This window comes from Pagrus major, chromosome 7 (assembly GCF_040436345.1).
Source record: "Pagrus major chromosome 7, Pma_NU_1.0".
NCBI lineage: Eukaryota > Metazoa > Chordata > Actinopteri > Spariformes > Sparidae > Pagrus > Pagrus major.
In genome coordinates, this window is record NC_133221.1 from 24,155,761 (window position 1) to 24,168,931 (window position 13,171).

Genomic DNA, 13,171 nt, shown 5'->3' on the forward strand with positions numbered 1-13,171 from the left:
GGTTAAAGCTCTCACGTCTTCTCTTTTGTTGTTCAATGGTGTAACATGATGTTACACAAACAGGCCATGAAATGAAACTCCCACGCTGCCGCTTATTGCTGCAACACTTGATTTGGTGAATGCAGCCTTAGTTGTTTGGGAATTCAACTGGTCCCTAAGGCACGGCCCTTTTGATTATCAACAGAATAAGGTTAGATAAACTATTGATCAAGGAAAATGAGTCAGACATCATTTATTGATTGATTGGCCTGCATCCTGGACTGTCAATGCAGACGCTGTAGTACCAGATACAGATTATTTAACACAATAACATCTGAAAATGATGCTCTTACTCACCTAACACTAGCTGTTTTGTTTATGTAATGTTGAAGAAAAGGAGTGATATCAATGCCTTTTTGTATTAAATCATTACGTGTGTGGGAATAATATTTTCCAGGAGCCAAATGTTTGCAGAGATCATCATCATGATCTATGTAAATTTGCAGTGCTTGTAAACTGCACTGTGTCAAATCCAGTAATTACCTTCTATTTTAGTGAGTACAGAAGTAATCCCAATCCAACGATAAATGTCACATCTATTTATCATAATGAACTACAGTGGTTTACTTACCAAGTTAAATGGTGTTAAGAGCACAACCTACACTCCATAGATTAAGCAAAACAAAAGCACAAAGCATTTCTAACAAATTAGATGAATCATCAAAGACTGCTAAATGATATACAGGCATTTTTTTGACCAACAAAACTGAGTCTTTAATCATCGTTTATCTCATGTCTGTGGCTGTCTGAAGAAACCATGATGCTGTGTGACCAGATTGAGATGGAAATTGCTTCTAAAGCATTCATTTGGTACACTCGTCACACTATTTTGTGTTACAGCAATTTTTTTAAGGTTAAATAAAGGACACTGCTGCTGATATTCAGTTTTTTTGTCATCAAATCCCATAAAAAGGCCAAAACCAACAATGAATTGGTCCTACTAACATGTATTGTGTAGCCAAAACCTGATCCATTTTTTTGTCCTATGTGCCATAGAGCTCCATTGTTTTCTGACTGAAATGTTTATTATTTCTTGGTTGAAAGCAGTCCTAAATACATGTATTGTTTCTTCCAGTTTAAGTAACTGCTAAAAACTACAATGGCCAGAAGTTTTGGGAAACTATGGAGGCTTTTTTAAAAAAATGGAATAATATATTCGTGACCTGGTTTTAAAGAGCTATTCATTAGGTTAAAAGTGGGCTTTGAGTTAAGTGCTACAGACTTAGGGTAGGAAGTCGGAAAACATTACGATGGACTAAAGAATTTTAGGTTTGGTCTTTCCATGCAGTTTTCTTGAAAAGTATGAAAAATATATAATAATACCAGCCGTATTCTTTAAAGTTATGATTCTAAAGTTAAAGTTATGAAGTTGCATGTTTGTGCTCTGCTGGGACTCGTTGTTGGACTGTACCAGTCTTTCCAAGTGGAAGCAGTAATGTGCTCATGGCGGTGTAATATGTGCAGTGGATGAAAGTGACATGAGATATGTTATGCTTAGGGACAAGAGGTATGAAATAGGAAGGGGAATAGGAAGGCAGCAGTATGTGTGTGTGTTTGCCTTAATATTTTTGGTTGTGAATTATGGGAGTGTTTCAGCAGTAGGGCAACAGTGATTTATCGGTGGAAGCGCTGTGCCAGTTAAAATCTGTTAAGGAGTAGGGGAGTGGGAGGATGAGAGCGGCATGCTAATGATGCTGCCACTGTTTCTTGCCATGGATGACTCACCCGCAATATGGGGGAGCTAACATCCACTGTGTGGGTAGCAACACATACGCACGCACACACACACACACACACACACACACACACACACACACACACACACACACACGGACATGCACATGTGTAGGTCAATGTCCTGACTGTTGTGTTATCAGTTGGTTGAAACATGGAAAACGACAAGTTAACAGCCAACTGGCATCCTCTCCCTGACTATGTGACAGATGTTTAATAGTCACAAAAACCCGGAGAAGCATTTTTCTTTTGTTTGCTCGTTTTCAAAGCTAAGAGACACATGCCAGAGTTGTGTAACTCACTTGGTAATTGGCTTTGACAAAACTCATGTGGGACATAATTTCACCTGCTTTCTCTCTCTCACACTCTCCTGCTCTTTCCCTCTCACACACTCACACACACCCCTGGAGATGACAGTTGCCATCTGTAGAGTTATTATTATCTTTTACAACAGCCTACACATTGATTTCACAAAGTACTGACAAGAAAAGTTATTGACGAGCTGACTGTTTTTAATGGTGCGAAACAGAGAAAAAAAATCTACCTTGCTAAGCAATGAAGCACCAAGCCCAGGTGTTTTTATCTTTGATTATAGGAAGGCTTTCATGGCTATTACTGCTTCCAGTCGGTCGTATTTTATTGAATAACGGAAGCCATTCAAAGGCAAGAACTAAAAAGTGGAACGTTTAACGTTAAACGTGAAAAAATTTGACCAGAAATAATATGGACCCAAGTAATTTCTTTTCAGTCAATAACAAAGATCATCTTTGTTCATACTCTTGCCTGTTACAAATGCAGTCTGAGTCTGAGTCTTTCAATTTAACCCCTTGTTAGTTTGACATGGCCTTGACTTCTTTATTGTAAGTGTTTCCATAGACCCCAATGCTGCAGGTGTAAAATAATTAAAATAATTAACTAATAATTCCTAAGTAAACCATTAATAAAAAAAATAGAAAACATTTGAAGACTTAACCTTTCCCACATTTTGGGCATGCACACTCAAAAAAGTGACGTAAATGACTTAAAAGCTTTCTTATTGCACTAAATAAGCAAACAGTTACTTTTATGTTACATTTACAATATGAGAAACAACATCTGGACTCTCTGTACTACAAAACAAATTCCATGACTCTGGTCATCGAGCTGTTAAAGTGAATTAAGGTGACGCTAAATGTATGTTTTCCAAAACAGTGACATAACTAATGTTTTAGGTCAATAAGACCTCAGACTAATTAAACTCCGTATTAGTAGGCTTTTTTCAATATTAAATATTATTGAATATGATATGGTCTAGCTGCACTAAATATATTATACTATTTACACTTATAGTAATAAATATTGTAATAAAAACCTGACTCTCCACCCGAACGGCGATAATATTGTGTATCGCAATATTTGGACAGGACAATATTGTGATATGAAATTTTGTATATTGCCTAAGCCTGCTTATTAGACATCTATGCTATGAACAAAAAATAGGAAAATTCTGGATCTACAGTAGAAACTGTGTACTAAATTACAAGATACAGATTCCCAACCTGAAGAGACTGCCAATCTCAGGATCTGGAGATAATGCAGATTTTCTCTGGCAGACTTCAGAAAAATGTTATCAGTTCAAAATCATGTTTATGAGCTTGTCTCATAAAGTTAGGGAAGTTAAGTTCAGTATGTTTTTCACCCAAGAGTCCAGCACTCCAAGCAGAGCAGAAGTGAAAATTAAGATCGATAAAATAATTCACAAGTTGAGAAATGCAGTACAATAAACAATGATGTGTGTCTGTCCCCTGCAAACCCTGCCTGATAAAACCCTAATATTAGATGGAGCATACCCATATCTGCTGATGCGTTTCTGCATTTCATTGCTAGATTAATATCCTAATAATTTAAGGAATAATGTTGGATGTTGATCTCAAGTTCCTGAGGATGCATAAGTGTCCGAAACAGAACAGAAATACACACACGTGTGCCGCATACCCTCTATAACCCTATGTGTGTTTGCATGTGTATGCACTCACAAATAGGCAGCTATCAAAGACAGGGCACACACAGATAATCAAATATAATATGAGATAATGTGAGTGATCAGACATGAGAAGGAATATTAATAATTATATTGTCAAGATAAGTTAGAAAAGATGTAATTGGCCTATGAGCCATCGAATTGTTCAAGTTATTTGGCTGATTGTATATTTTAGCTGAACTCACTGCTCTTTCACATAAACATGAAGACATTTTGTGAGACGATGATGACACGTAATAGCTGTGTTATTCAAGTTTCGTCCAGACGTGTGCAAATGAATCTGTTTAGACTCCATACTTCTGTGAGGTCATTTTCTTCCCTTGAAAGAATTGGTAGAGCATCTTTTAGAATTGGTTTCAGTGGAGAGCTTTAGGATGTGTCTCAAATCACTTCAGGCATTTTTCTCCATCACTGACAAGTGTAGGGCTGCATGAACTGCTAAAAGTCGCGTGCATTACTTCTTTTGTTCCATTTTTGAGTGCACAAATGTCACAGTGAGCTGACAGTAAGACAGTGTACTACATGTATTGTAGTTGGTAGCAAATAGAGAGATTTTTGATCCGGCATTACAGCGTCAGTAAGTAAACTCTAACTGAAGTGCTTGTCGGATGGTAGAACAGCTTCAGAAATCCCCTCCCACCACATTCATACCAACATCGGAATTGGGGGAAGCTGAGTCAACAGTTCAGAGCCACTTCACCAAGCGACTCGCCTGGTGCGAGGAGTTTACAGAATAAGGTTTTGAACTGTCTCAAGCTCTCTTTTATGATTCTCTGTGCAACTATTCTTGACACTTTTTGTGCAAACAGTAGTACAATACTGAATTTAAACTATTATTTCGCCTTCGAGTATGGCCACTGTGAACCTGTCACGGTCCTGTCCTTTCTGTCTCCTTTTATTGTGTTTTCATGTGTGTCATGTGGTGCAGTTCGCTCTGTTTCCCTTCTGTGTTTTTGTGCTCCTCCCCAATCTGCTTTTCCCTCCACACCTGCCCTGCATCAGCCTTGTTAGCCCTGCCCTGTTCCCAGCGTTTTCCCTCAGCTCCCCTCCTATTCTCCTGTTTCTTCACCTCATTCCCCTCACCTGTGCTCCTCTGCCTCGCCACCTGCACCTCATCCCCTCGTCAGTTTAGACTGTATTTAATGCTGCATTCATGTGCTTCTCGGTGTGTCCCTTTTCCCGAGTTCAGAAGTAGTTCTTCTGACTTTGGTGTGTTGAGGTTGCATCAAGTTGGTATGTGGGAGCAACATGGACAATGTTTTGCATTTTATCGGTCAGATTGTTTAAACAACACATCAACTTGGCAACTCATGTACCAAAATTTGCTAAGACTTTCCAAGTTGTTGCTCCTACTTAAGGGGGCATTCACAAATATGGTTTTCCGATTATTCCGACACCACATGAACGCACTATAAGTCTAGTTGTCAGTTCAGTCTTTGTTGAGTTGTCTGTTCTGTTTTCCTGTTCCTGAGGTCTATTTTGAATAAACTTCTGCTATTGAACCATCTGCCTACCATTTCTTGCGTTTAGGTCCACATCTACGCACTCAGTGCGACAGCACCACCGTGTCACATGACATGTGGTACAAATGTGGTACAAAGTTCTTTGTCCCTGGCAGTCTAAATGTTGATTTGGAGGTTTCTCCAACTTTGTATATGATTCTCAGTAAATCAAAGGTTTTAGGATGGATTTTAAATTATGAAAATGGTCAGTGGTCAACAGTTGCAAGCTGCAACTTATTTAAATTATTTACAGTATGATATTAAAGTTTGGTAGAAAAATACTGAAGAATTTCCCTCTTCATAAGGTGATATATTGCAAGCAGCGCAAGCTCTACAGTACATGTTCATGTTCAAATTATTGTGTTCGACCAACAGCCCAAAACAAGAATATTGTAACCCTTGCCTGTTTCGAAGATGCTCCTTGACGTTGGATGTGAACTGCATCCCATATTACAATACTGCTAGTAGGTAACAGGTTACAGAATCCCTTTGGGCTCCTGACCCTTTTATTGATCAGTGGCACTAAGCCTTGTCTCGGCCGTTTATGAAGTCCCTACTCAGTGATTACAGGGTCAAGACCCATTTGCTGTGTAGAGCTTCTCATGTCCCAGCTGGAGCTATTAAAGAGGGCTTGCTCTCGCACTTCATCTCCTGCCCTTTGAGCACAAAGAAATAACCTTCAGAAAGTAATTTATCCTCCTCTTAAAATCTACACTAATTTTCCTCAAACTTGCACAATGAGGCAGCTGCCGCCTGCTTCAAATTTCTCTGCTATTATTTCTAAATTCCATCTAAATGACTTTTTCTCTTTTTCAGCCGCTCAGTTTTATTCAAATGACAGTGTCCCCAACTAAATGAATTTTGCTTACTACTATTTCATCGTGAACCCTCTGTCTCCCGCTGCCACCGCCAGCAGTTGCACCACTAAATTGAATCGCTAAAAGGCTCTTTGTTGTTAATATTTTGACAATGATAATGCCATTTTCAGGTGTGAATACTCAAGTGAGGAAATGATCTTCCACTTTTGTACTTTTCTTTTGGATTGAAATTCAGATGAGGGAAGGAGAAAACAAAAACAACACCCTTCAAAATAAAAATCTGTCTGAGTTAATACCGTTCATGTGGATTGGAATCACATGCAAACCTCTTCAGCGAACATTATGCACTACAATCCCCCACAGCAATGTACAGGCTGTATTTTCTGGGTTTTTTCTTTCCAAGATAAGGTGTGTTTTTCCACCAGCGTTATCTCTGACTTGCTGGTGAGCACTTTATCCCCAACACAGATTTCAAACGAATATGGCCATTTTTCCTCGAGATTGCAGACACATTAAAATGTGGGTTTTGCAGTTTAGAAAAACACTTCTGTTGAGCCCTTGAGGCCATATTGGTATATATTCAGCTTTGGCCTTGCTCTTGATTCAGTGACATGAGAGCAACCATCGCAGATCGAAACATTTTCTCTGAATTTATTGTTTTTCCAGCAGGAAATGTTTGGTAAAGCAGAATGTTTAGTTTCCCTTATACAACGCCTACACTGGGGCGACTCGTCTAATTGTAAGACAAAAACCCACCCCCAACTCTTCTCTTACAACACACGGCTTTTGTTTACTCTGTTAACAAAGCCCTAAAACAAACTGCCTCCAAAAGCATGCAAATTAGTCTCATTCAGCCTCCCCCTTCCTTTTCCTTAAATGATACAAACAGCATTAAGGCATGTTAGCCCTGAAGAACTTCCACTCTTTCTAACCCAGGTGTCATGTGCACATTGTGATCGCTGAAGGAAGCACGTTGATCAGTTACAGTGCCGCTGCCAGGTTTAGCAATTCTAGGAGCAAGATCTGTGGGAATATCACAATATGACATAAAAGCGGCAGACAACAAGCTTATGTGTGTGTGAAGAAGAGAAAGACACACCCACGTGGCACCGGTGCGCTCATCACTCAGAAAAGTCCCTCTTCTGTGACTCTGGAAATGGAGTATAATTTAACTTCGGGGCCATTTCATTGTTCCCTTTAAGCTTCTTAGCTCTAAAATATTCATATTTCAGGCGAGGGAGGAAGAAATCTGTGACGGCAGCAGACAGAGGCGAGAGGGAGAAGAAAGAGGACTGCGAGCAAGAGAAGTAGAGAGAGAGGGGAACTGACGGAGTGAGAAAAAAGAGCAAAGAAATAAATGAAAGACGAACTTGGAGGAGGGGAGTGAGAAGAGGGATGCAGAGAACAGAGCGCAGCACTGTAACTGATGTTCTCCCATAAACAACTTTCTCTCTGTCTTTCTTTTATTTTCTCTCTAAAACACTTGATGGCAGACCTGTCCAACGAGATACAAAGCCGTTTCCCTGTCAACTTCCATAGCTCTGGCTGCAGCGGAGAGCAGACTGTGTAGGAGATGACACAATCATAATTATAATCTGGATGTCACTGAAAGCAATTATTTACAGATATCTTGTCATACTTGTGCTGCTTGCTGCTGCTTGCTGCTGCTTGCTGAAAGTATGGTTTTTGTTGGATAGGTTAATTTACAGACAATGTAATGTTTTGTTTGAAAACTATTCACAGCTGATTCACACCCACTGTCCAGCTTGCTAGAAGTGATCTGACATAAGATAAAAGGTAAGGTAGGATAAGGCTTTGTTCAGCCTGAAAAACATTTCTATGTCCAAGTTGCTTGGTATAAATGAAAAGAAAGAAGACAAAGGAAAGAGAGGTGCAATGTAAAAAAAAAAAGTGTATCCATATGAGCATATAACTACGTATAAAACTACAGAAAGGTGCAGCTAAGTGTCAGTGTTACAAATGTTAGAAATTTCAAGCACAGAAATATAAAGTGTGAATGAAATTTGAGCTGAACTATGAAGTGGTGCTTCACAACTCAAGTAGAAAAACAAAAGAAAACAGATGAATAGAAACAGTGAGTTGATTTTGAGCATTATGTTAATACAGTGCAATAAGTACATTTTGTTTATAGAGCTCAATATCTCAAATCACAATTTGCCTCAAAGGGCTTTACCATCTGTACAGCGTACCACACCCGCTGTTCTAAGTCCCTCGATTTGGATAAGAAGATAAAACATCATCCAAAACACTTTTAACAAACAAACCTCAGAAGAGGGATCACTCTACCCGGACAGAAAGACATGCAATAGATACCAATCACAGCATAAGTCAGTGGATCCAGGACGATATTAGGTAGGATCTGAGCCACACAACCTCCTCTCCACCAGGGAGAACTGGAAAAGAGGACAGGCCACACAAACACAGAAGAGGCAGCACAGCATTCACACAGATAAGAGACACAAACAAACACATGAGGGAGAGAGAGACATGATAGCATCCAAACTAGGGAGAGAGGAGGAGATACTGGGGGATGATGGTCCCATTGTAGCTTTGTAGCCTGGTTCCAGACCCACATCTATTTTTAACTCAAATGGGTTGGTGTTTTGCTTCTTGATGACTGTTTCCTTGGTTAAAGAAACAATCAGAGTGTTGTGGGTGGAATTAAGGATGAAGACATCATCTTCCTATCCATAAGACAAGTGTGGAGGAGATTGAAACAGCTGTACAGGTTGTTGTTCATATTTCCTCAATCAACAGTAGGGCTGCAACATGATTACTTTCATTATTGATAAATAAGTGTTTCATGATTTATTGATTCATTGTTTAGTCTTTGAAATGTCCAAAAATTGTGAAAAATGCTTGACAAAACCTCCCAGAGCAAAAAGTGACATCTTCAAATTGCTTCTTTTGTCCAACCAACAATCCAAATCAAGACTCTTCATTTACATAAAGAAAAGCAGCATCTCCTCAGATTTAAATGTCATTATATTTTTGTAGACAAATCTTTTTTCCTTAAAAAACATTATTATGACAGTCATTTTAACATGTTTTTGGGTCCAAATTGATTGTTTTGTTTATGTTTGTGTAAGAATTCTGACAGTTGGTTCGGCTTCTGACAAGGTTTGTCAGCCAATAGTATAATTGTTGCTATCGCGTGGTATCTGTGTTTTGTCAGCAGTCTTGGTAGTTGCCAGTTTGTGGAAAAAAACACAAGAATGGCTGAGTTCTATAGTATGCACCCAGAAAACGGTACTGCCTTAATATTAGCTACCTAGCGTTAATAACGTTAATGTTAGCTAACCTTTGTTAGCTAACTATAGCAATGTTAGCTAGCTGTGTCATAATGTGAATGCAATGGAAGTGGGGAGATGGAATGCCACATTTAGTGGCTGAACGTTGTCAATAACACCTTAAAGAGGCTGGAATCAGCAAATGTTTTGACTGGAACAGTTAATCAATTGTCAAAAATGTGGTTATTAATTTTCTTTCGATTGACTTATCAGTTAGTTCATATTCAGTATTTGTCAACTTAACATGGCGTTGATGGATAGATTTGACAGTCACTACTGATTGGTCAGGGAAACATAACTTTCCTCCCAAACAGACAAAAACTAAAGGCCCAACAAAGTGGGCAAATTTGGACTTTCCCCAACAAAAGTTGACAGTCATGAGAGAAACCCAGTGAAATTGTCCATCCATCCAAAATTGTAGCCCTAGATTGCATGCCGAGTCCATCGATGACTGATTTAGAGTGTTCTCAACTCAAGAAAATTCTGTCAGTGTCAGAAATTTACATGGGGTACATGGGTGAGAAAACATTAGCCAACAAGCTGTTTTTAAATAGCTATACTGGATAGGTGCCGAAACATGAACACATCATCAGACTGAAACAGCTGCAAACTGTCACATCAACTGTATTACATTACAATTTCTATTCAGAACATACATATGTACACTATCACAAGAGAAGCCATAAATATATGTAAATGAGTTCATATGTCCTGATATTGTCAACAAGATAATGTATTTTTCCTTTTTCTCTTTTCACTTGCAAAACCTCACCTTAACCGTGTCGCGCACACACAGGGATTTGATGTATGTTGTTTGTTTTTCATCATTTTCTCTGGTAATTAGTAATCATCCCGCGCGTCACAGTGTGTGCAAGCGGCACAGTCCCAGATTGAAATGTGTGATGTACGCTCCACCATGAGGACACATCTTAGTCTTGGCACTCAGGCAGCGAACGTTAATTGAATGGAGCCTTAGCCCATGTGATCCAGCAGGAAGACAGTTATGTAACACTCCCAAAGCCAGAAGAGAGCTGACACGATTCAAAACAAACTATACATAGAGCATTGTATTAGTGAGTCACTGCGTCCTCTAATAGGTAAATAAAAAGTAAACTTCCGCAAAACACACCACAGCGGAGCAATAGACAGGCCTTGTGGGTATTCATTACGAAAACCTAGCACACAACTCACATTTTCATTCACCTGTCCTGCTTCTGTTCTCAATATGCCAGAATTGCACTAATGTGTACCAGTACGGACCCTTCCTCCCACAAAATAAAGCACTTGAGTTGAGAGGAGGATATATTTTAGTTGGAGATACTTTTTAAAGGAAACTGAGAAGGGAAGGAATCACTTGAGGTTACGACAAAACCCCAAAATCTTCCAACCTCATCACCAAAAGAAAAATATGGTACACCGCTGAGTACATATCGGCCGTTGCTTGTGAGAGAAGGAGCGACGATAACAAGAGGAGGGTAGATAGTAAACAGGCAGACAGAGAGAAGGATGGAGTCTGTTAGTGTGCAGATGTAACATGAGCAGAGCAGCAGCGAGCTGCGGTGTACGTGGGCTGTACAGTAGCCAGGCAGGCTGGTCGGCTGCTCCTGCTGTTGCTGATTTAAAAGAAAAACCCAAAGCTGAATTGATATGCTAATTTGATTGAGAAGGTGTGGGTGGATATGGGGAAGGTTATGAGCAGCAAGAGGGACAGAAAGAGAGAATGACAAGAAAGGGAGAGTGGGAGTGAGAGATGTGATGGAGAGAGGGAGAAGACTGAAATGAAACAAATGGGAAGGAGGAGGCGAGCTCAGCATGGCTCCGTACTTTAAGGTTCGAGAGTTCACAGTCAATCACTGAGCAGTTATTAGTGGCAGCAGCTACAGTGTGGCAGTACAGTCTCAACTGGTGCCTGCTGACACTTTGACTTGTTTTTTTAGTTTTTTTTTTTTTTACATTTTTTATTTAGCACTTACAGTATGTTCGAAAAATAAAATAAAACCAGGGTGCCCTTTTGACATACAATTATTTTATTAATGTATGATCCCAGTTTATTACAACTTGTCTTTTATTTTTGTAGTTAAATCCATCGTTATATCACTCGATAACATTGGACTCAACAAAGTAATTGCTGTGATCGGGGAACGATGAAACACGGACATGGAAGATTAGATAAACAGCCACACTTGAGCCAGATTATCTTAACTGTAAAACCTAAAGTCAAACCCGAAAAATTGGTAATAATCCAACATCCAACAACAAGGTTTGTGTGCACAGCTGAAGTTGTGTTATGTTTGGTCACTGTAACATTAAAATGATTCAGAAGCTGTTATTTTAAGGTGAAAGAGCTACATAATGTTGCTTTAAAGCAACCTTATTAGTTTTTTTTAAAGCATTAATTGTTTTGTTGGCCTCCAGAGGAATAGAAGTCCAATATTCACTCTCTTTGTAACTCTAGTGACTGTAAAACCCAACCACTGAGCAGAAAGATGCTAAAATACTCTACATAAATATAATATAAATATAAATGCAGAGTTGAGGGGAACGGGGTCAGGTCATCATTTACAAGTGACCCTTAGTTCATTACCCACAGTGATTCGACCCAGTGGTGATATATAGACTAATAGACTGTATGTTGTCTAAACATAAGAAGACGTACAGGAACTTTAACTGTTCCTAAAATTGTAAATATTTTTCTATTTGAAATAAATTGATTGAGGTTTTATACCCAGCCCCCCTACAGTGTCATTAGTGCTGATAGGAATGGTGACCCCAAGTATAGCCATAATTTGATTGAAACTGGTTTTATCCTCTGAAGGTCATGAAAACACACACATAATTACTACAGTAGGTTATTACATTTGTGGATCTTTTATATGCCCCTTAAGCATAATTATGTCTCTTTATTAAACTCATGATAATAGTACTCCAAACAAGGTCAGAGTAGGAAGCGTTTGGACTTGTGTGTGGTCCTTTGTGGTCCACAACTTGTTTATGTTTTGTCAGAAAGAACTGAGTCAACTATCAGATATACTTGCTTCAGATAAAAGAAGATATAGATTGAACAGAAAAACTGGGTTAGAATGCCATAATTAATGGAAAAGAAGATGGAAAAGAAGAGATCCACAGAGGCGATGCCATCATCCATATTGTTTCTAAAATAACACGTATCTTGAGATTTATATAATATTACAGCAAGTAGGACAGTCTCTATTTTGATATACAACAGATTATGTTTTTTTTATGGACTCGTTTTTATTTATGCTACTTACTAGCAAACAAACAGACTTGCAAACAAATGTTTGGGATAGAGATTAATTATATATACAGTTATTTATATTTGGCCCACATGATCTTCTGTCATTCTTGCATAATTTCATAACTCCAATGATCTTCTCACTGATTCTCAGAAACAGCCAGGACCAGAGGTTGCACTGAGAACAGTTGTCATCCAGGAAAGGAGGCTTCACGTCGGGGTCCACAATGGCTGGTGTTTCCTCGACAAGCCCCAAGTGGTGGTGCTGGAGCCCCTAGCCTCGGGGGCCAGAGGCCGAGCAGACAGCACCTCCAAACAGAGCACCCTGACCAAGGACAGGTGAGCAGAGGAAACACGGTATAATAATGGCATAATTTACCACTGATTTATAGAATGTCCCTACAGTAAGTTGGCTCAACAGTTCAAGCCCAGCTCGAACCCTTAGACAAATGAATTGTATCAGGATAAACCCCTTGAGCTGTATTGCCTTGTTT

At 39.2% G+C, this 13,171-nt stretch overlaps 1 protein-coding gene across 1 annotated transcript in view; it reads left to right on the forward strand.

Annotated features, from left to right (window-relative positions):
* Window positions 1–13,171, forward strand: part of nphp4 (nephronophthisis 4) — a 176,400-nt gene that overhangs the window by 45,292 nt on the left and 117,937 nt on the right. Inside the window, exon 7 of the mRNA XM_073470631.1 lies at window positions 12,832–13,016. Within this exon, the coding sequence (XP_073326732.1) occupies window positions 12,832–13,016 (185 nt within the window). The remainder of the gene's footprint in view (window positions 1–12,831; window positions 13,017–13,171) is intronic.